General features: G+C 33.3%; 1 protein-coding gene across 2 annotated transcripts in view; it reads left to right on the top strand.

Annotated features, from left to right (window-relative positions):
• The window catches only part of LOC142332043 (transient-receptor-potential-like protein), a 190,276-nt gene extending 166,863 nt beyond the window's left edge, over positions 1–23,413 (top strand). For both annotated transcript variants that reach the window (XM_075378148.1, XM_075378147.1), the window contains exon 18: positions 18,973–23,413. In XM_075378148.1, the coding sequence (XP_075234263.1) occupies positions 18,973–19,769 (797 nt within the window). In that variant the 3' untranslated portion in view covers positions 19,770–23,413. The remainder of the gene's footprint in view (positions 1–18,972) is intronic.
• The last annotated feature ends 2,356 nt before the right edge of the window (positions 23,414–25,769 follow it).

Here is a 25,769-nt window from a genome sequence, read left to right as displayed (position 1 = left end):
CTTAAAAAGAACTTGTTTTTTGACACCGAATTTTGTGTTTTACGTCGGATATCTTAAAAATTACTGGAGTTACAGTTCTGGGACCTATTTTATCTTATTTCCCTACTCAAATTACGTGAGAAACCACCAACATTATTCCTTAATTTGGTTCCCAAAAATTACAGTAGAGATTATTTTTATAAGAGCTGAAATCCAGACGGAATTTTTTATTAGCCGTAACTGGACAATAAAGCATTTCCACAGCTATGTTTATATGAATTGTTTTCATTATTTTCACCATAGAACAAGTCCCGAATGTTTTCCCGTTTCTTTGTGGGAAATTTTGTAAGCAGATTGGCCAGTAATTAAGCTGTCAGTCTATAATTAACCGTTCAATATTTTTAAATAAAGAAGAATGTTTACATAAAAAATGTCCTATCTCTCAACTGTTTCTGTTTTTACAATTTTTAATTTTTTTTTTTTTGCTAAAAATTAATAAATGGAGAATTGGTTTAGATATTTTCTTTTTGTACACATATTAAAACAAGCATATTTCACAAGAAGAATAAATTTGGAAATTTTTCCTTGATAAATTTTAAAATGGTGAACGTTTAAATATTTTAAACGTAAATACGAGGTGTGTGAGAAAAGTAATGAGATTGGTAACACTGCGAGCGATCTGGCAACGCTGTGTCTACCGATCTGTGGTAGACCGGTTTGTTTATACCTTCCACATGCTCAGTACGAGTTTCAACTTCGTTCAGCCAACACATTATTTTTGACAGCGCCATCAGTGAAGTTGTGTTTTTGTTGTATGTTACGAAAATGGAGCATCGGAATTTAGAGCGACGTTGTGCAATCAAGTTTTGTGTTAAACTTGGGGAATCCGCGAGTGTGACTTTTGAAAAGTTGAAACAGGCCTATGGGGAACATTGCTTCTCAAGAGCACAAGTTTTCCGCCGGCACAAATCATTTTCAAGGCCGAGAACACGTTGAAGATCAACCTCACTCAGGGAGATCTTCAACTTCAAAATCTGACGAAAACGTTGAGCGTGTGAGGGTTCTTGTGAGATCAGACCGTCGTTTAACAATAAGGATGATGAATGAACGGTTAAATTTAAACGTTTTCACCGTACATCAAATTTTGACAGACGATTTGGACATGCGAAATTGGTGCCGAAAAACCTCACAACGGAACAGAAGAACAATCGAAGAAACGTGTGCGTTGATCTTCTTGAGAGGATTGACAACGACCAAGAATTCTTCGATCGGGTGATCACAGGTGATGAATCCTGGATATTTGAGTACGATCCTGAAACAAAGCGGCAAAGCGAAGAGTGGCACACTCCGTCATCTCCTCGACCGAAAAAATGTCGAATGAGCAAATCAAAGATCAAAACCGTGCTGATTTGCTTTTTTGACAGTAGGGGTATCGTGCATAAAGAATTTGTTCCTACAGGACAAACTGTCAACCAAGTGTTTTCAAAGGTGTCCTTGAAAGGCTCAAGAAAAGAGTGATTCGCGTGAGACCAGACATTGCAGACAAGTAGATGCTTCATCATGACAATGCCCCGTGTCACAGCTATTTACATCACGGAATTTTTTACCTCAAACGGTTCCTCAACCCCCCCCCCCCCATATTCACCTGATTTGAGTCTTTGTGACTTTCTCCTTTTCCCGAAATTGAAACGTGTCTTAAAAGGACATCATTTTGGAACTCTGGAGAACATTCAAAAGACTGTGACCGACCAGTTAAAAGCCCTACCAGTTGAAGCCTTCCAGCGCTGCTACCAGGAGTGGGAACAACGACTCCGCCGGTGTATAGCTGCCCAAGGTAACTTTGAAGGGGATAATATTGTTGTTTGAAAAAAATAAAAACTTTGGTAAGTAAAAAGTCAGTTACTTTTCTCAGACACCTCGTATATTATTTTTTAAGTTTTAATTTAATAAAAAAAGATCTGATGTGGACACCACATAAATTCCTTGCAGGCTATTAAATTACATATACACAATTTTTTTAATGAAAAATAAAAAACTTTTATTTCATTAATAAATTCTGATATTTTTTTCTTTTTTTTATTGTTATTATTGATTTATTATTTATTGTAAAACTTTTTTAACAATCAGAGGTTAATATTAAAAATATTAAAGCAATACATTTAAATTACAAAATAAAAAATTTTTTTTTAATATGATGAAGTCTGATTTGAACCGACGTGTTTTCCACTTTTAAGATCCACATATTTCATTAATTAAAATTTTATTTACTATACTCTGGAACCAATGAAAATAAATACAATTTATGATACATCGTTGAAAAGCTGCTTTCTTAACTGCAGCCCTCAGCAGTTAAGAAAAAGTCCAAAATCCAAAATTTACGATTCTGGGCTTTTTTGGACAGTTTTTTTCCAATCGATTGCAATCAAAAGGGGAGGTGAATAACTAGATTTTACAACAGTCCTAAATCTAAAATTTCAACATCGTACGGCTGATCGTTTTTGAGTTATGCGACATACATATACGTACGTACAGACGTCACGCCGAAACTAGTAAAATGGATTCAGGGATGGTCAAAATTTCCGTTGAAATCTGAAAACCAAAATTTTACGCGATCATAATAATTCCTTTACGATGTACAAGGAAGAAAAAACATATTAGTCCTGTATTCATAAACAAAATGACATCTCATTTGTATAAATACAAATAAACAACTTAAAGTTCAAAATACATTTTCTAGTACTTTATTCCTATTTTTATGACCTCTTGTAAGCTAATAAGAATAATAAATAAGAATAAGAAAAATAAATCTATTTTTTATTTTGTTTGAAGCTACGCTGTAAGATTATAGTTGGATATTAGAAATATACTATGATACTAATGAAAAACTCGCCGATTCACATTTTAGTTATTGTTTGGCCGAAATAAAATTTCGTGAAATTGAATGGCTATGCGCTAAGGTACTTCCCGACAGAAATGATCATGATAGGAAAGTCTTTGCTACAATTCATAAATCTTAGAGAATGTGGAATTTTGAAATTTTATGAAAAGGTTTGAAGACCTGTTACTATGACTGCAATCGATGTGGAAAAAATAATATTAGAAGCGGTAAAAAAGGAACCTAGAAAGAACAGAGAGAGATTTAACAGTTACACAAAGTATTTCTAAAACTTTTATCATTATCATTTTCAAACAATTCAGAGTCTTACACTAAGAGACTTTCCGGCAAGTGTTGCCTTTTCCAATAGTGAAGATAAATTATTTAAATGACCTACATTTCAAATTCTTTTTATTTACCGTTGAAACAAGGTTTACAAGAGATGGAATTTTTACAAAGATAGGAACCAGTTAGCAAATGTTATTTGAGGAAGTAAAATCTTGTTAATTGTATCGGACGGGTCAGTAGAAGAAAGGAGATTAGAAAGAAGAAAGTGAAGTTAACAGAGGAAGTGAAGATCAGAAAACACAAGGGGCGAAGGAGAAGGCTTGAGACAGAAATGTGTGATACAGACCACACATCTCAGGAATGGTCGACCTGAGACTGTACAAGGCAACACTTTATTTACAATCATACATATCATGCTCTGAAATAATTCTTTACAGTGGTTCCGGAGGCTAAACAGAAAAAGAGAGCGCCAGAACACCAGATTATAAAAACGACAGTATTTATGATAGACTAGTGAGAAGCCCCATGTTATAACTGCAGGTAGATATAAAATAAAAGGTTAGTAGGGTAGAAAATTTAAAAAGGGAAATGGATAGGGTAAATGTGGATATAGTAGGAATTAGTGAAGTTCGGTGGGAAGAGGAAGGCGACTTCTGGTCAGGTGATTTTAGAGTAATTAACTCAGCGTCAAACAATGGGCAGGCAGGAGTAGGTTTCGTGATGAACAAGAAGATAGGGACGAGAGTGGAGTATTTCAAGACGCATAGCGATAAAATCATTGTAATAAGGATAAAATCAAAACCTAAACCGACAACGATTATTAACGTCTATATGCCTACAAGCGCCCATGATGATGATGAGGTAGAGTGTGTATACGAAGAGATTGATGAAGCAATTAAACACGTGAAAGGAGATGAAAATTTAATAATAGTTGGAGATTGGAATGCAAGCATTGGAAAAGGCAAGGAAGGAAATATAGTGGGTGAATACGGGCTGGGCAAAAGGAATGAAAGAGGGAACCGACTTATAGAGTTTTGCACGAAGTATAATTTAGTAATTCCCAACACCCAATTTAAAAATCATAATAGAAGAATATACACTTGGAAAAGCCAGGCGATACTGCAAGGTATCAGATAGATTATATCATGGTTAAGCAAAGATTTAAAAATCAACTCGTTGACTGCAAAACTTACCCTAGAGCAGACATTGATAGCGATCATAATTTGGTGATAATGAAATGTAGATTGGGGGTTTAAAAACCTGAAGAAAAGATGGCAGATGAATCGGTGGAATTTAGAGAAGTTTGAGGAAGAGGAGGTAAAGAAGATTTTTGAGGAGGACATTTTTGAGAAAAGGCATTCGTTAACGTAGACTGGAATAAAATGTTCAGCATTTAAAAAAAATTAGGGTTCAAATACGGAGATAGAAGAACAACTGCTAACATGTACAGGAACCAAACAGCAACAGTAACACTTGAACAACATAAGAAAGAAGCCGTAATAAGAAAGGGAGTCCGACAAGGATGTTCCTTATCTCCGTTACTTTTTAATCTTTACGTGGAACTAGCAGTTAATGATGTTAAAGAACAATTTAGATTCGGAGTAACAGTACAAGATGAAAAGATAAAGATGCTACGATTTGCTGATGATATAGTAATTCTAGCCGAAAGTAAAAAGAATTTAGAAGAAACAATGAACGGCATAGATGAAGTCCTACGCAAGAACTATCGCATGAAAATAAACAAGAACAAACCAAAAGTAGTGAAATGTAGTAGAAATAACAAAGATGGACCACTGAATGTGAAAATAGGAGGAGAAAAGATTATGGAGCTAGAAGAATTTTTTTATTTGGGAAGTAGAATTACTAAAGACGGACGAAACAGGAGCGATATAAAATGCCGAATAGCACAAGCTAAACGAGCCTTCAGTAAGAAATATAATTTGTTTACATCAAAAATTAATTTAAATGCCAGAAAAAGATTTTTGAAAGTGTATGTTTGGAGTGTCGCTTTATATGGAAGTGAAACTTGTACGATCGGAGTATCTGAGAAGAAAAGATTAGAAGCTTTTGAAATACGGTGCTATAGGAGAATGTTAAAAATCATACGGGTGGATAAAGTGACAAATGAAAAGGTATTGCGGAAAATAGATGAAGAAAGAAGCATTTACAAAAATATAGTTAAAAGAAGAGACAGACTTATAGGCCACATACTAAGGCATCCTGGAATAGTCGCTTTAATATTGGAAGGACAGGTAGAAGGAAAAAATTGTGTAGGCAGGCCACGTTTGGAATATGTAAAACAAATTGGTAGGGATGTAGGATATAGAGGGTATACTGAAAAGAAACCACTAGCACTAGATAGGGAATCGTGGAGAGCTGCATCAAAACAGTCAAATGACTGAAGACATAAAAAAAAGAAGATATCAAAAAAATGTTTCTGTGTTTTTTTTTAGGAAATAATAATGGTAAACATACTTCTAAAAGCTACATTTCTTCCAGAGAAAAAGAAAAAAGGCACAAATACTTAAATTTTCGTTAAAACTCAAGTTATTTTAAATCGTAAACAAATGTGGTGTTATTTTATTCACGAAATCACGTTAATCGTTTTGATAAAAAGAAAATTAAAAATCATACATTTATAAAGATACTACGGATAAAAATATTTGAATTTTCACCCTTTTAACTTTCTTGTACGAAGGAAAAGTAAATATTATTGTGATCACAAAAAATTTAGGTTTTAAAATTTCAACGGTAATATCCATTTTGACCATCCTAGAATCCATTATGAATAGTTTCGGCGTGACGTCTGAACGTACATGTGTATCTCGCATAACTAAAAAAACGATTAGCCATAAGATGTAAAAATTTTAAGATCCACATATTTTATTAATTAAACTTCTATTTAGCTATAACTGTGGAACCAATGAAAATAAGTACCACTTATCATATTTCGTTGAAAAGCTCTCAATGAGGGCTTATTACTGCAATTAAGAATAAGTCAAAATCCAAATTTATTAGATTTTTGGACGTCTCGCCGAAACTAGTGAAAATGGATTCAGGGATGGTCAAAATGGATATTTCCGTTGAAATATAAGAAAACATAAATTTTTCGCGATCACAATACAATACTTCGTACAAGGAAGTAAAAAATAATCATTTATTAAAATCTACTGTTTGCAGTATAGAAGTTATATTTAAGAAATAAAAAATAAAATACTGTCCCACGGCTATATACAGAGTGTATTACGAAGTTCTTCCGGGATTTTCATAACCTACTCTACTCGTGAAAATGACAGAAAAGTTTCATATAAACATACGTCCCAAAATGTTTTCTTTAAGACAGTTACGGCTAGTGAAAGATTCGCTCAGATTTCAGTTACCCAGGTGAAATGAGATCGTACTGAAATTTTTAGGACTTTAATTAACGAGCAAAATTAGTGATTCCTTATGAAATTTGACCTGAAAAATCAAATAAAATAGGTCCGAGAACCATATCTTCAGTAGTGGTTGAGAAATCTGGGGTAAAAATCAATAAATTGGAGTAAAAACCCTTGCTTTTTATGTTTGACGTACAAAAACCTTGTTAAATGGGTGATAAAGACGTAAAACATTTAAACAAAACTTGTAGAGAATTAAATCTTGAATAAAATGGTGTGATAAATATATATTATTTCCGATTATTCCCCTTCCTTGAGCCAATCATGTCTTTACGTCCTTCTCTTTTCTTTTCTTCCCAAAAAACCTCTTCATCCGTTCACTATATTTCTTCTTCCTCTCCTCCGTCCATCTTTTTCCTATCATTTTTCTTTTTTACTCTTGTTCAATTTTCTTATTTTTAATTTCCTTTCCTAAATTTCCTTTTGTTCTTGATTTCTTCTCCTAAGATGTTCATCTGTTCCAGTTCATCTGGTGTTTCTTTCATCCAAATCGACTTTAATTTACTTGCACTGAAGATATTGAAAATTCTCTTAGTGAGATTATCTTCACCCACTCTGCCCGTAGGATTTTAGACGTCTTTTCCTAAACTTGTCGGTGATGGAATCCCTGTTTTCATATAATTCATTTGTGGGTCGCATGATACAGGTTCCGTTTCTGAGGACCGCAGTGTGGATTTTCCGGATTTTATGAATTTTGGTCATTCCTCTGATGATTACTGTGGTTTCTACTAAATACAAGGCCTCCGCCAGGACAACCGCGTTGTATTCACGAGACACATCTCATCACGAGACACTGCCCTTTTGTTAGAATGATTCCATTTAAGCTTGTATGCCTTTTGCAGTTTGAGCATATTCATTCTGTGTTGGATATTGTATTCAATCCCGTGACTTGAATGGTTTCTCTCAAGTACTTGAAGAGGGGTGCTGGTGAGATTTTCCGTACTGTCTTTGCAACAGGAATTTTCCAGCTGATTTGGTGTCCATATATTGTATCTTTTCATAAATATATATATATATATAGACTCCTTCAGCAGACTCCTCAACTGTGACGACCCCCAGAGCTTTTTGAGATTGACACTGAAACTTCAGTTAAAACTTCACCGGTAAATATCAACCCGCCAACAATTCAAGAAGTTCTCGCAGCCTTAAATGAAATAAAAAACTACAAAGCAAGGAGAGAAGACCAGCTTTTCGCAGAACTCTAGAAACACTCATCAGTTTATTCAGTCAAAACTTCCCTACATCTATGCCTCCTGAAAATATGGAACGAAGAAAAACTTCCAGAACACTGGACCACAGCCCTCATTCATCCATTACATAAAGAAGGGGATAAAACTAATCCGGAAAATTACAGAGGCATATCTCTCCTGGATTGCACATACAAAATCCTGTCAAGAATCATATACAACCGATGCAAAGATCAACTTGAACTGGAACTTGGGGAATACCAACGGGGATTTTGGCCATGGGGAGGTTGTCCGGAGCAAATAATATCCCTAAAACGTATGATGGACTTATACAAAAGACGGAAAAAATAAAACTAATAATCGCCTTCGTCGACTTTAAAAGGACCTACGATTGTATACACCGACCATCCATGCTGAATATTCTGAGAAACCTGGGCCTTCACCCTAAACTCGTAAACATGATAAAATTAACTTTAACCAATACCCAGTCCAGAGGTGAATTCTCTCGACCCTTCTACATAAAAACTGGATTGGCCTCTCACCACTCCTTTTTAACTGCGCCCTCGAATTTGTCATGAGAAAATGGTATGAAATAAATCCCAAAAATATAAAAATGGGTACTGAGAAAAACTCCATCACACTAAATTGCCTGGGATTTGCAGATGACCTCGCTCTTTTAGCAAATAATATTCAAGAAGCCAAAACACAAATCATGAGCCTTCAAAACCTAGCACAAAAGATAGGGCTTCATATCTCTTTCGAAAAAACTGAACTAATGGTCATAGATCCTCTGGTAATAGAGTACATTACGGTAAACAATCAGAAAATTAAAATAGTAAAACAATTGAAATATCTAGGGGAAATAATAACTTATAATTTAAATGAAAAAGTAACATGGCAAAACAGGACAAATAAAATGATTAAATCCCAACAATTAACTCGGTCAACATATAACAAAAAATGCCCTTCTGCTAAAACAAAACTTAAACATTATAAAACTGTAGTTCAGCCAGAAGTCACCTACGGAAGCGAGACCCTTTTCAAAATCACTCAGAAAAACCGAATCGATAAAATTCTGGAAATAGAGAAGAGAATTGTCAGAACGCGTATCAATAAAATACACCAAAAAGAAGGCCGATGGTGGATTGTGCCAAATGAGGTGGTGTATCGAGAAATAGAGCCTGTTGCTGATACTATGCGGAAAAAAAGAATCTCTTTCTTTGGTCATCTCATAAGGACACCGGAAACAAGACTGTCAAGAAACATCGTTGAAAAGCTCTGGTTCCAAAAGCTAGAAATAGGATGGATTAAAGAAATTAGAGAAGATATGAAAGAATTGGGAATTTCCCTGACTGACCGACAGAATAAAACTGGAAAAATTACAAAGCTAAAAGACAAAAATATTAGATTTAAACAAAAAACAGACAAACGACAAAATAAAATGAAGAGGGTGTTTACAGATGAAGAAAGGAAAGCAAGATGTGAACGGATGAAGAAATACTGGGCAGCTCGGAAGAGTAAAATAACACGCTTTCCTCAGAAAAGATTCAATTAAAATTGACTTAAGTGGTCCCATGTTGGCCGTAAAAGCATAATAATAATAATATATTTATATAGCCATGACACTTCATCTGGAGGTCCCGGGTTCGAATTCCGGAGGCAAGCACGGCATTTTTCGTACGCTACAAAATTCCAATTCCGTAACCCGTGCTGAAGCTTATGCGGTTTTAAGCTTATGCGGTGATATAAAAATAAAATAAATGTACACATACTAAAAAAAAGAAAGATTTATCGTTAAATGGTACAAATATTATATTAATAAGGAATACGTAGTAATACTTATGACCTCGAAAAAGTAATAAAAAGAAAAAAAATATAAAAGCAAAATAGTATTTTCATTTACGCTAATATAAAGAGAAACCAATTAAAATATAATTAAATGAGCGTAAAAAATATAAATATTATACAAAAGAAAATGCTGAGCAAAGCAAATTTAAATTAAAGAAAAAACAACGTTGGTAATAATTAAACTGTATTATTTAAAACCGACTTAACGAAATACATTAACAAATAAAGATCTTTTTCTTATTATACGTAACTTATTTATTACAATTATGCAATACAAAGGATCGTATACATACATATATAACTTAACTGCATTTTAATGTTACTACTGCACTGTATTACTGCATCATTAATAATTCATTTGTACATAAAAGTAAAGATAAAACAGGAGCAAGAAAAAGTTTATTATAAAACTAACATTTTAAATGTTAAGGTCATAAAAAATAAATTAAGTGAAAGCTAATGATTTTACGGAAATCATTATATTTACATTAAAAATAATTCGTTCCAGATATTTTAAATATTATAAATATGTATAGAAAAAAGAAGGCAAATATACATAAAAAACTTTCGCGATATTTTTGTAAAAACTTTCTTAAAATTTAATTAAAAACTAATTTAATGATAAATCCTCATGCAACATCAAAACATATGTTTATCTATTTATGTACGTACTTAATCAATTTATTAAAGTAGTAAAATTTATAGTAAGTAATCTACTTCAAAAAGAACCCCCCTCCCAAAATAAAATGCTGACAACACAGTTGTTTCCGATGCACGGCTTATACACACAACTTAATTTAAATTTATCATTTTATTTAAATATAATATTTTTTCGTTTATTTAATTCAATGATTCAAACTAAAGCGCGTGCGCGTACTATTATTTAATATGGCGGTACTAGCGGCGACGGTCACCACTAATTAAACTAATGTAATTTCACAACTTACATAGAACAAATTTCGCTTGTACGGTCGGCAGACCGGTGTAGCCGAGAGGCTTAATGCACCCGGTGCAGAGTCAACTGGGTAATCAAGTTCGAGACCCAGCCAGACAGAGTTACTTTTTTTCTAAACTTTAAATATTATTAATATATTTAATTCTACCACTCACCTTTTTTTTTTTTTTGTCACAGCTCCCCTGGGCCGGACCGACTTGTTGGTATTACGCCACCCAGGGGAGTGTCTTTAAACTCAAATAGGCCTCCCCACCTACCGGCTATATACCGGCATGGCAGGTCGGCCTACCGGTTAGCTCTTTTTGGGAGTTCTTTATTATTATTGCCCTTTTGGACACCACGCCATACCTAGTGTGTCGTGACGTGGTGCCGGGTCTTTTCGGTATTCAGTGTGCTGTTACCTGACTGTTACCCATGGAGTCCTTGGTGGCTCAACAGTGCCAACAGGCAGCAGCATGTTGGACCTCACCGGCAAGGCTGTCCACCCTCTCTCTCTCTTTTTCCTGTTTAGCCTCCGGTAACTACCGTTTACATAATACTTAAGAGGATGAATGAGGATGATATGTATGAGTGTGAATGAAATGTAGTCTTGTACATTCTCAGTTCGACCATTTCTGAGATGTGTGGTTAATTGAAACCCAACCACCAAAGAACACCGGTATCCACGATCTAGTTATTCAAATCCGTGTAAAAATAACTGGCTTTACTAGGACTTGAAGGCTGGAACTCTCGACTTCCAAATCAGCTGATTTGGGAAGACGCGTTAACCACTAGACCAACCCGGTGGGTTATCTACCACTCACCTGCAACTAAGACCTTAATTAAGCGAAATCTCGAGATACTGAGTAAAACCTTGTTTTACAGTCTTACTACCTTCATCTTTTAAGTTGAAAGTTTAATGGCATTAATGTCCCATATATTGAAATAATCTGACCAAGTTTGATCAAAATCGGTCCAGCAGTTCTGCAGATATAAGATGATTTAGAGGCCGATACCGAACACACACACGTACATTAACATCCGGAAAATTTCCTTCCGGTTTTTTGGGTTCTTTAGGTGTCAAAAAGTCAAGATCGGGTGAAAATCGCCTACGCCCAAATTAGACCGATTACAATACTTTCCTTTATACAGTTATAGCGCTACTCAGACGTTAAATTAAAAATAATTAAATTCCACATAATTCCCTTGACCAAATAAATGGTGTTTGTTTAATCACAATTATTTTGTATTTACAATTTAAGTGCTACAAAAATTTTGGGTAACATTTGACCACCCTGCTCGCTGTTGATTTAAAAATTTTAATACTCGAAACGTATTTTGTTAAGTAATAAAGCTACTAAAATAACTTGAGCCCCCTGATAGGGGAGCTTTTAAATTTAAAAAAAAAAAATTGAAACAATTTTTTTTTTAATATTTAAATTTTAACTTATTTAAATTAAATGTTATTGAATAATTTAATCATTAAAAAATCCCCCTGGTGCATGAGATCCCAAATTATTAAAAATTCGAAAACATATTTTTGAATTTGTGAAAGTTTTGGTTATTGCTTTATTTTTTTGAGTATCTTTGCTTAAAAAATTAAAATATAATGAAACTGTTTTATATTTAATATTTAAAATAAAAAAAACTTATATGAGTAAATTAAATATTAATCAATGTTTTTCAAAAATGAATTGCATAACTTGACCGGGTAGCCGGAAGATTTAGACCATTAATTTCCGGCCTTTTTACTGCTTATTATGTATTTTTAGCACACCGGTCTAGTGGCAAATTCGTCGTAAATCAGGTGATTTTTGAAGTCGAAGGTTCTCAGGTTCACATTCTAGTAAAATTGGTTACTTTTATAAGGATTTGAGTACTAGACAGTGAATACCGATGTGTTTTGGTGGTTGGGGTTCAATTAACCACACGTCTCAAGAACGGTCGGGCTGAATCTGTATAAGATTACATCTCATTTACGTGTCATAAATATCATAATGTCATTGGCCGCGGGAGGGGGTTGCTTATTGTTTCCTAGTTGAACAGATTACAATGTACACATTAGGGAAAAAATAGAATAAATTATGTATTTTTCGTTTCAATTCTTAACATTATGTATCATAAAAGGTCAAATGCTAACTATTAGATCAATGCTAGCTTACTAGCTCCGAATTTATTTTTTAACTTATTTATTTATTTTTTATTTTCTAACACAAACTTTTAACGTGAAACGTCTTTAAAATCACACCGAAACATACGAGTACCAGAACAGAAATTTGTAGCGTAACCAAAAGGTCTATATCGTCCTGCCTTAATAACTCCCTAACTATTAGTCTCAGAGTCGTAAATGCGATGTTTTTTATAACTTACACGGTCAGCTCACCGATACGACTTTTGAGTTTGCGTCACTGACTAGCGGGTTAGCGGGGAGGAGGTACAGCAGAGATCAGCTTAAATTGGCGCTCTCGCTCATTTCCATTCAGTGAAGCTCACGACTTAGCGCGGTTATTCGCGTGTTTGTATTTAGAGTATGTCGAGATAAATCGATTTAAGTAATAATAAATGTATTTAGGGCAATGTTTACGTGTAAAAAATTAAATTAAATATGTAAAAAAGTATACAAATACAAGATGTCAGCCTCAGCCCGCGCAAAAGCAAGCCGTTAATATAAATTATGGATATCGTTGGAAAGAGGAGGTTATTGGCCACGTACAGGTATCCAATAATCGGTGTCGAGCGAGCCAGATGTTTCAGGACGGTCGTAAAGTTGGCACGGCGCGATCAGTGAACGAGCCGACGGCGCGAGCACCTCTACCGCTGTTTATCATGCCTTATGTCTCTTAGTTCTCTATCACAGACCTATGTTGAACAACATCATCGTCGAATATTAGTCGAAATAAATATCATGTACCATTTAGTGTCTTTTATGTTAAAATTAAATTTAGTACGCAGTAAATGTCTCGTTTTTATTTCAATCAGATATACTAAACGCGACTCATTGACATACAGACCGACCGATTTATCTGTAGAGTTGGCCAAATGAAGGAACTAAAATTTTCCATTGGAGACTCAAAAAAATGGTTCCATTAAGTTCCATCAACTTAACTTTACAGTTAAGTTAGTCGGTCTGTAGTTTGGAGGAACTTCATCCAAGGTCTGTAACGTTTCAAGTTAAACCAAAGGTCATGCGCCCCGACAAAGCTCCACCCGACTTTTTAATTTATTTTAACCGCATTTTTTTTTTTTTTTGCTTTCGTTACGGCCGCCTAAGGACCACGTAACAATTTAATTTCCTTTTCGGACCATTGTGTTGCAGTTCTCTTATTTTTCCTACCTTAGAATCCTTCCACTTTTCACACATTCCTTCGAAACACATATTATTCTGTGTCCCCCCCCCCCAACCTCGCTTATATGTTACTTCCTTCTAATTATTTTTATTATTATTTTAAAATATTGTCCTATATTATAAATTTAAAAAAATTTAAATCGGTATTATTGCCTCATTGTAGCGGTATACATTCGACTACGTAGAAACTAATTATTAATTGATTAAATGACGTGTGCCCGATTATAATAGATTCCATTATTTTACATTATTAAAAAAATTCCTGAAGAAAGGGAGAAAAACTGAATTTACAACAGAGCGGGATGAAAATTGTCGAAGGCAGCATACGATAACGATTGCGTGTTTGAACGTGCTTACTTTAAATCGTTAAATGTACTTTATTAAATGCTGCCTGTAAAAAATAAAGGATCATATTTTGGTACAAATAAATACTGACCGATTTTTAAAAACAAATTCTTATCAATATAAGAAACAAAGTTCATGTAAACATAGATCCGCTAACGTTTAATTCTTAATTTTTATAACTTTCCGTAGTAATAAAAATTCATATTTCAAATTGGGTATTTTAATAAAATAAAATGTATATTTTAATCTTATTTTATAAAATACTAGCCACTCGGCCCGGCTTCGCCGGACTTCCCAACCGTTGCTCAGTTGTTTCAGTCGAGCGGGATTGCTCTGTGCGTATTAGGTCGCTTTCTAAACGTATTTCCCGCTGCTCAGCTGTTTCAGTCGAACGGGATCGGGCTGTGTGTATTCGGTCGCTTTCCAATCATGACTGTCTTTCGTCTTCACTCTCTGCCGAACAGCTTTCATTATACGTGCTTTTTTTTGTATTTCTCCCGATTGAAGAATGTCTTTTAGGCATGGTATGATTTTTGAAAAAAGATTGCAGTTAAGTACTTAACACCCTTTAAATTAGTAACACACACATGATAAACAAAAGCAGCTATTTATTTATGTTTTTAAACAGCTGTAAAAAATTGTAAATGAATGAATCGTAAAAATTACATATGCAAGTGCGCTAAATCAATTGAAACTTAGGAATAACTGTACGTTAAAACGTCAGCCCTTTTCAAAATTAATCAATTCAATGTTGAAAAAAAATGTTAGTTAAAAATTAAATTTTTCTTGAAAATCAAAGTCATTTTGAAAATTAAATAAGCTTTAAGGAAGAAATAAAGTGTTTTAAATTTCAAGTACTTTGCTATTATCACAATCGTTAAGTGTCGACAAAATTGGAACTCGAATCCGCATCGAATTGAAAAAACCAACTAAAATCACATGAAATTTAACTTTTAAAGCGTGCGAACAAATGAATCCAATGTTGTTAAAATGGAAAAAAGTAACTTTAACGCCAATAACTCGCAACCGTTATTTCGGAGGTGCAAAAAAATTAGCCTATGTTCACCGCAGGACTTCAAAGTGTAGGTGTGCAAAATTTTAGACAAATCTGTCCAAGGTAGATCTCGAGTTAAGTTGGAACAGACAGACAAACAAACATTGATTTTTATATATATATATATAAAAAAGGGAGTCCGACAAGGATGTTCCCTATATCCGTTACTTTTTAATCTTTGCATAGAACTAGCAGTTAATGATGTTAACGAACAATTTAGATCCGGAGTAATAGTACAAGATGAGAAGATAAAGATGCTACGATTAGCTGATGATATAGTAATTCTAGCTGAGAGTAAAAAGGATTTAGAAGAAACAATGAACGGCATGGATGAAGTCCTACGCAAGAACTACCGCATGAAAACAAACAAAAGTAATGAAATCTAGTATAAATAACGTAGATGGACCACTGAATATAAAAATTGGAAGAAAAAATATTACGGAGGTAGAAGAATTTTGTTATTTGGGAAGTAGAATTACTAAAGATGGACAAAACAGGAGGGATATAAAAATGCCGAATAGCACAGGCGAAACGAGCTTTCAGTCAGAAATATAATTTTCTTATATCAAAAAATAATTTTAACATTTTTTGAAAGTATATATTTGGAGCGTAGCTTTATACAGAAGTGAAACTTGGACGATCGGAATACCCGAGAAGAAAAGATTAGAAACTTTTAATGCGATGTTACAAGAGAATGTTAAAAATCAGGTGGGTGGATAAAGTGACAGATGAAGAGGTGTTGCGGCAAACTGAATGAAAAAGCTTTGTAAAAATATAGCTAAACGGAGAGACTTATACGTTACGTATTAAGGAATGCTGGAATAGTCACTTTAATACTGGAACGACATCTAGATAGGAAAAATTGTTTAGGCAGGCAACCTTTGGAATATGTAAAACAAATTGTTAGGATGTAGGATGTAAAGAGTATATCGAAACGAAGCGACTAGCACTAGATAGGGAATCTTGGAGAGCTGCATCAAACTAGTCAAATGTCTGAAGACAAAAAAGATTATTTCAATCCAAAACTCGTCGTAAGTACTTCAGGAAAAGATGTTATCTAAAACAGAGAAATTATATGAGGATGAAGTCATACTGTGAGTAGTGTTTAGTAACGAAATAAACATTAATTCAAATTTTAATTACTATTTCAAATATCAAAAGCAAGTATTACAACAAAAAAAAAATATATATATATATATATATATAATTTATACAAATTGTTTTCCTTATGTTATTTATATATTTAAATTATTTATCTTGTAGTGGCTTTATTATTTATTATGGTGAATTATAAGTCACCCATGTTTAGTATAAATACTTCTCTACATTTTTAAAAAATAAGAAAGAAATTAAAAATTATCATAGTCAACTACCAGATAAATAATTACAAAATATAAATAACAAAAGGAAAACAATTCGTGTAAATAATCTATAGAAAAAATATATGTATTAACATACAAATTAATTTTTAAAAAATACCAATAAATTTCAAGGCTTATAATAACTGGTAGTTAATAAAATAACTTATCAACAGGATGTCAGATTGTTTTTGTCCTAATTTCAGCACCATATAAAATGACATTTATTCACCATCCCTACATACACACATATATACATACAGAAATTTTTTTTTAATAATATATCAGAATGTAGAATTTCAATTACCTTATCCGATTGTGTCGGCATCCATTGAAAAGAAACCCGATAATTGAAAAGATAAAGAAAATATTATAATTGTTAAGGAAAATCTACCTGAAATGACAAATCAAACATTCGAAAATAGTATAACAACTTAAAGAATAGTAATTATCCAAAATTTATTAGAAAAAAGGTAGTTTAATTAATCAAATATAATGAGTTACATTTAATATTCAACCAGTCAAGTTAAAGACACCTTAATTCAGTATAATGATCATCATTACTTTCAAAAATTAATTTAAATGTCAGGAAAAGATTTTTGAAAGTATATGTTTGGAGTGTCGCTTTATATGGAAGTGAAACTTGGACGATCGGAGTATCTGAGAAGAAAAGATTAGAAGCTTTTGAAATGCGGTGCTATAGGAGAATGTTAAAAATCAGATGGGTGGATAAAGTGACAAATGAAGAGGTATTGCGGCAAATAGATGAAGAAAGAAGCATTTGGAAAAATATAGTTAAAAGAAGAGACAGACTTATAGGCCACATACTAAGGCATCCTGGAATAGTCGCTTTAATATTGGAACGACAGGTAGAAGGAAAAAATTGTGTAGGCAGGCCACGTTTGGAATATGTAAAACAAATTGTTAGGGATGTAGGATGTAGAGGGTATACTGAAATGAAACGACTAGCACTAGAAAGGGAATCTTGGAGAGCTGCATCAAACCAGTCAAATGACTGAAGACAAAAAAAAAAAACATTACTTTCAAAGAAAGCTAGAGTGACTGGTGTCTCATGTATAATGTATGATTTATATAGTGATTCAAGAGGATAAGGCAATACTTTGACAACTCATTCTAGAGGCTAAAAATAAGAAAAAAGTTCACATAAACATAAGTCCGAAAACACTTCGTTAGCGAGTTATACAGAGTGAAAGATTTCGCTCAAGTTTCAGTTCCTCCGGGTAAATTAAGGCTTTCTGAATTTCTTGGAAGGTCAATCAAGGGGCAAATTCAATTGTTTCTTATGGTTTTTGAGCTGGGAAATCGAAAAACATAGGTTCCAGAACTGTATCTCTCTTAGTTTCTAAGATATCCCATGTAAAACCAAAACCAAAAGGTTCAAAAAACATATTTTTTTTACGTTTGACGTACAATAACGTTGTAACGTTGTTGAATGGGGTATTCAACGATATATCATAAGTGGTACTTATTTTAATTGGTTCCAGTTATAGACAAATGAAATTTTAATTAATGAAATATTTGGATCTTATAAGGGGAATGCACATCGGTTCGAATTCAACTTCATCTCCTTTTCTTTAATTTAAATATATTGATTTTTTAATAATTATTAACCTCCGATTGTAAATAAATTTTTACGATAATAAATAATTCAATAACAATTAAAAAAAAAAAAAAAATATGAAAAAATATCAGAAGTTATTAATGAAATAAAATTTTATGAACTTTTCATTTAAAAAAATGTGTAATGTAATTTAATAGACGTAAAGGATGTCATGTGGTGTCCACATCAGATTTTTTTTCAAATGAAATCAATTTGATGATGATCAAAGAAGAGAATTTGGCATCTAATAAAATAACCAAAATTTCGCTTTATAAAACAACAGAAATAATACCCCGTCTATTTCCACAGCGGTGTGACATCGTCTCGGATTTTTATCTGGAGGTCTCGGATTCGAGTCCCAATCAGGCACGATACTTTTTATACGCTAGAAATTTACATTTCATATTCCCACGTACAAGCTTTTTTGGTGAATTACTTAATCGGCTAGAAATAGCATTATCATTAACGGGAATTCTATTCACACGATTAGCAGTAATTAGATCGGCCCAGATAAATTATATAAAGGTATTATTAGATTATCAGTTAACTATGAGGAGCACTATTAACTGATTTTAACTATGAATAAACAAAAACTTTTATATGTATAAATATAAGTTATTCATAAATCTTTAATTTAAATGTGTTTTATCTAATATATACCAATCGATCTTAATATTAATAAATTTACATTAATTTTCAGCTTTTGGTGCCGGTGGAAATGGTGGAGGTACCTCAGATTTATATCTTACGGTTAAAGAAAAAGTTGAAAATGCGAATAGATCTTTATCACCCAATCAAAATCAACCCCAACAACAACAACAACAACAACAACCACAACAATATAAAAAACAAACCGATTTACATAAAATTAAAGAAGAAATGATAACTAAAACAGAAGAAACAATTAACAGAGAAGAAGAAAGTCCTTTACCGTTAGTACAAGCTAAAAGATGCGGTGTCGGAGAATCCCCACCAAAAATATTTAAAAGAAAAGCTCCGTCAAGTGCACCGATAGGATCGAACCCGGTACCCACTATATCGGCGACCGTTTGTAATAACGATTTACAACAATCGTCGATGCAAAACAAAAATCAATCTGTTTCTACCCAATATTTAAAACCGACCGAAGATAAACAGACATCAAGAAATCAAGATCGATCTCAACCGCAACAGCAGATACCGAAAACTATTATAACGCCTTCTACAAATCCAAAAAACCAACCGACGATTACATCGTCTTCGACATCGACTGCAAATAGAAACCAAGAAAAACCAGTACAACAACAAACAAAACACGATGAAAAATCACAACAAGTTTTACCAAAAACGGATAACTCAAGCGGTATGAAAGATATAGATGAGAAGAATAGACAGATGATGTGTAGTTCAAGTACAGAAAGATTAATACCGGATGATTCGCCGGAAGCATTGAGACCAGCAAAACGTATCGAAGAAGTTAGAACAATAAAACGAGAACAAAAAGCTGGATGGATTTAAATTTAAAAAAATATATTTTAAAGTATATATTTATATAAAGACCTTTGCATGCTGATATTTATTAATAATAAATTTGTTTATTTTATTTATTTATTTATATTTAATGAAATAGAAACATAAATGTTAGAGAATTTATAATCATATCATTTCTACTATAAATTTGTGTTTTTTTCATTATTGCATATTTTACAGTAAAAATCCATAAATCATCTATCTGTATCTTTCATATTTGAAATACGATAATTTATAAAGCAGGATTTCATAGTTATATATATATTTAGATTTATTTACTCGAGTTTTATTTTTGTTTAATTTTTAATCCTTATTTATCTTTTAACCACGAGTTATTTATATATATATATATATAAATTTACAATCTCTTTTCTATCCATATGATCTGGTGTTCTGCCAGGCGACATGTACCCTACACCACCGCTATCTTCATCTATTTCTTTTCCAAGCCTTCTTCCTTCGTTCCCTTGCAGTTTCCAATCTTCACCTCATCTATTAACATCATCCTCGCTTCTTTTTTCCTTTTATTGACTCTTGCGATGCAGTTTTCAAGATTCTTTTAACCGTTTTCCTTTTCTTTTGTGTACTTCCTGGATTAATGTTCTTTCTTCTTTAATCTTGTTCAATATTTCTTTGTAACTCACTTTATCCGTCTATACAACTTTCTCAATCGTTCTCCATAGCTTCTTCTAAAAAAAAAATCTTCAATTCATTTTCTCTCATTCTGCTTTAACCGTACAATAGACACTCCATATATAGCGTTTGGCTAATCTGTTCCTTAACTCTTAAGTCCAGACTTTTACTATACTGTAATTTCTTCCTTTTATTGAAGAAGGCTTCCTTTGGCATCATCACTATTTTCCCTTTAATTCCGTTGGCATCATCACTATCTTCCCTTTTATTTCCGTTGTGCTCTTCCAGACCTGTGTCACCAAAATTCTCAAACATCTGTAATCTTCTATTTTTTCTTCCCACTAAATCCTTCTTTGTTATTTCCAATACTTCCATTACTTTAGTTTTTCCTATATCTATTTTCTTTTCTTCCTTCAGGACTGTTAACAATCTTGGAAGCGCAAGTGCGTGGGTGACATCGGCTGGAATTACTGTTTATTTCCGTCCCAAGCCTTCTCCATTTTCTCTTGTAATTTCGATTTTCATCTCATCTTTTTATTGATCCTTCCGAAGCAGTTGTCAAGATTCCACTTCAACATAAGGTTTACTGATATCATCACCAAACATTATCCATCTTATTCTTCTCCATCATGTTTTTCTTCTAATATTCTCCTTACGATTCGATGTATATTCTGAACAATTCGGTGAGAGGCAATCTACTTTTTTTTAATACATGAACATTTTTTTTATCGAAGGAAACTTTTTATAGGCACCACGTGGTCTCCATCTGCGCCTCCACTGGTGGTTCCACGCCTCGAACTTATCGGGATCCTGCGGTTTTTTTTTTAACTTCGACCTCTTGGGTCCGGGGACTCAGACGTAGTCATTCATCCCTGGACATCTTTCGCTAATTGGTTCGGATAATTATGACCATGTACCTAGAGATCCACCCATCAGTCGTCATATTCTTCTTTACTTACATTGCTGCTGTTTGTCTCACATATAATTCTTTTATTCTTTTGTCTTTACATTCTACTTTTTTTCTCGCTTTAAGAATCTCCATCATTTTCTACAATTTAATTCTTCAAATACCTTTTCAAAAATTATGAAATATAGACTCATTACTCTTCCTTTCTCTAAATATCTCTCTCAAAGCGTCCTTAGTAGCCAGATGACATTACTGCTTCCTTTTTTTTTCTTTTTTTACTTCCAGGTTCGCACTCAAGCAATTCATTCCGCAGAGGATGAATGTTTTGTAGCGTGTGTGAAAAATTCCATGCCTGACCGGGATTCGAATCCAGGACCTCCGGGTGAAAGACCGAGACGCAACCACTCGCGCCATGGAGGCCGGTTCCTTTCTATATCCTGAAACCTTTTTAATACTCTTTTTTTATATATACTCAATATTTTAACTTTTAAAGGACTTACATCTTTCTTACTCAGAATAAATTTAATTTAATAATATATTATTGAACTGATTGAGGCTGGTCATCTTATTATATATATGACCTAACAATTTTTGATGTTAATATTTTTCTCTTTTCCTATTTTTTTTTTTTAAGAATTCTTCATTTCAAACTTTTTATTAATTGATCTATCTAATCTTTTCAACATATCCAATCCCAAAATTTTCTATTACACATTTATTATAGTTATTATTTTGATGCTTACATAATACTCCATCTAATATGATTATTTTATAATCTAATTTTCACATTATTTCTTACATTCATGAAATTTCTCTTTGTTTATACCAGTTTACATCCTTCCATCTACCCTTAATAATTTTCTTACCGATGTAACAAAAATTTCGAATAATTTCCTTTATATAGATTACACTGTGTTTCTCTATTTTAATTTATTTAAATTGTTTTTTTTTAAATTACATTTTCAAACTGAATTTTCTGTTAGAATAAAATTCATATCTTTACGCATCTTCTCTATTTCTTGTTTTTAAATTATCAAATTGACAGCATCATCATAGGATTTTAATATTTTTATTTTCTAATTAAATTGTATTTTTCCTAAAATGTAAAGAATACGCTCTCGGATTTGTTCTAAAATTGGTCATCTATATTTCAAGTATTACTAATAACTAAAATAAATAATATACGAAAAGTATATAATAAATATCTTGTGAAACATCCACCCTCATAACAAACAATAATAAAGCGAGTCAGATATATGTAAGGGAATATCTTCATAATACAATTTTCTCATAGTGTAAATTCTACGAAAATATAAATAATTCTCATATATTTTTCTCCGTTACTTCCGCATTTGTATGCTTTATACATATAGAAATTATATTAAAAAAAAGACAAATCTGTCATCTTCACTTTTATATCTCATTATTATAGGATAGTACATACAGTTCAGATGAAGATCGATTAACTTCTTTTTTTTTTTTTATTATATCTTTATGAATTCATAACTTCTTTTACATTATATTAACCTAGTATTTTTTTTATATTGCTATATTTATATATATCTAAAAATAATTTACTTTTAATATTTAAATTTCTATCGATCAGTTATATCCAACGTTTATTTAGTATTTATATATACATAGATTATATATTCATAATTAACAGGTTGAAAAATGAAATAATTTACGCCTATATAAAAAAATACTACACTTATTTAATTAAGTGATACAATAATTAAAATACAGAAGAAAAAATATTAATAAATAATTAAAAGCTTTGTAATCATCAAATCCGTCCCCCATTAAAATTAATCTTACACTAAAATTAATCTATTTATTTATTCATGAATTATCAAATTTATTATTACTATTATTATTAAAATATGTGGTATATGTAGTTTAATTTATTTGATTAGTTACCAGGTAAAATATTTATAAATAAATCAAATTTACTTAAAAGAAAGGTCTAAAAATTATTATTATCGTAACACTTAAAATATATTAATTTATTTTACAAAATTAAGTAAATAGAAAAATGAAGAACAATTAGCCTATACATATCTGTAATGCCTGTCAAAAACAAATAGTTTAATAAAATAATAAATATTCAGAAAATAAATAATTTCTTTCTTTATTACAAATCCTTATATATGAATTCTTTATTGACATCATACCTCTAAATCAGTGATTCCCAACCTTTTTAGCGCCACAACCCCAAAAAATATATAAATACATATTATACATATACAGAGTGATTCAGGAGGCTAAGGCAATACTTTGACAACTCATTCTAGAGACTAAAAATAAGAAAAAAAAGTTCATATAAACATAGGTCCAAAAACGCTTCGTTAGCGAGTTATACATTGTGAAAGATTTCGCCCGAGTTTCAGTTTTCTTTTTTGTTGATGCTATTTACATCAATCTTCTTATAATAAAATTCTCTACAATTTATGTTAAAAAAATGTATGATTTATTGCCAATTTAACAACGTTATTGTACGTCAAACGTAAAAAAAAATGTGTTTTTTGACCCTATTTTTGGCGTTTTACATGGATATTTTAGAAACTAAGAAAGATACAGATTTGGGACCTATTTTTTTCGATTTCCCAGCTCAAAAACCATAAGAAGCAATTGAATTTGCCCCTTAATTGACCTTCCCAGAATTTCAGAAAGCCTTAATTTACCCGGAGGAACTGAAACTTGAGCGAAATCTTTCATTCTGTATAACTCGCTAACGAAACTTTTTCGGACCTATGATTATATGAACTTTTTTCTTATTTTTAGCCTCTCAAATGCGTTGTCGAAGTATTGCCTTATCCTACTGAATCAGTCTGTATATAATGAATATTTCGCGACCCCCAACTCCAATCCAACGAAACCTAGTTAAAACTACTTAGCTGTGTTGATAGCGATGGGTATGAATATGCACGTATGAAGTGAACAAACGTGAGCTATCTAAGGTTCCAATTTGATGTGTACGCGCTCTTTGTAATTTGGTTTGCTTGAATAATATTCGCTGTAACAAGCATCGTGCGATCGGCGGAGTATATCCAGGAAGATCGAAATGATCTCTCGAAGAGATGGGTACCGAGTCCATACACAATAAAATGTCGAATACGCGAAGCGACCGTTAATTTAATACACCGAATTAAAAAAATCGATAGAATTTAGAAATTTAGCTTCTATTAACAACTTATATTTTATTCATAAGAAATGTTGCACCACCAATGATAACGGGTGGGTGCACTTAAGGGATAAGAATTAAAACGGTAAAGAAATCACATCTACATTCCTTATGATAAAGTTCTCTTTTTCAAACTCGTTCCCAAGAAAAGTTTTCGGTTGAATCGGATGCGCACTAAACTGGAACAAAAAAGTTATCACGGTAAATACGAGGATCGTTCCAGAAATATGGTTCCCAAAGAGCTCCAGCCGCACGGGAAGGTGCGAGGGGAACTCCAGCAACACCGCTGTGCGCGGCTGTTCCTCCACTCTCGATTCCGTCCGGCCGCGCTTCGCTCCGCCGCTCAATCTTGGCTCAGCAGCTGTCCGAGATGGACGTTTCACTTGTTGATCCCGCCAAGTGCGAGATTCGTTCCGTAATTCGCGTTTTGCACTTCAAAGGGACTCTACTCGTGAATATTCACCGTCAGTTGACAGAGGTGTATGGCGACAAGTGTATGTACGAAAGTGGTGCAGGGAGTTTAGTGCCGGTCGGAAGGAAGTCCACGATAAAGAACGGAGTAGAAGACCGTCAGTTTCGGAGGCGGTTATCGAGATGGTCCGACGCGAATTGCCTCAAAAACAGGAGGATCACCGTCCGGGAACTTGTTGTTCGGATTCCTTGGAGTTCTTACGGTAAATTGGGGTATCACAAGCGTTGTACTCGATGGGCACCGGGGCTATTGACATCAGAACACAAGGAGAAATGCCTTGACTGTGCTCGCCAGTTTCTTCAAACGTGTCAAGAAGATCAGGAAGAATTGTTGGACTCCCATTGTTACGGGAGACGAAACGTGGGTGTTTCATTTCACTCCCGAAACGAAACAAAAATCCAAACAGTGGCGTCACTCAGGGTCACCAGTCGCAGTCCATGGCCAGTGTTTTTTGGGATCGTAAGGGGATCGATTTCATGGAACCTGGGACAACAATCAACTCAGACAGTTATTGTGCAACACTAAGAAAATTCAGGCCAACTATGCAGAAACGTCGGCGAGGACGACTGATAGCCGGTGTAACGCTGCTTCACGACAACGTCCGACCTCACGTCTCCCGTCAAACCCAGGAATTTCTGACACACTTGGATGGGTGGGGAACTCCCCCTTACAATCCCGACCTCGCGCCAAGTGATTATCACTTGTTCCCCAAGTTAAAGGAACACTTGAGCGATCAACGCCTCCGGAGGAACGATGAAGTCAAAGAAGAGGTGAAACGCTTCCTCAACGGGT

The sequence above is a fragment of the Lycorma delicatula genome, chromosome 11, assembly GCF_047948215.1.
Source record: "Lycorma delicatula isolate Av1 chromosome 11, ASM4794821v1, whole genome shotgun sequence".
Classification (NCBI taxonomy): domain Eukaryota; kingdom Metazoa; phylum Arthropoda; class Insecta; order Hemiptera; family Fulgoridae; genus Lycorma; species Lycorma delicatula.
The sequence above is the reverse complement of the archived record's forward strand: the minus strand, read 5'-3'. Positions and strand labels throughout refer to the sequence as shown.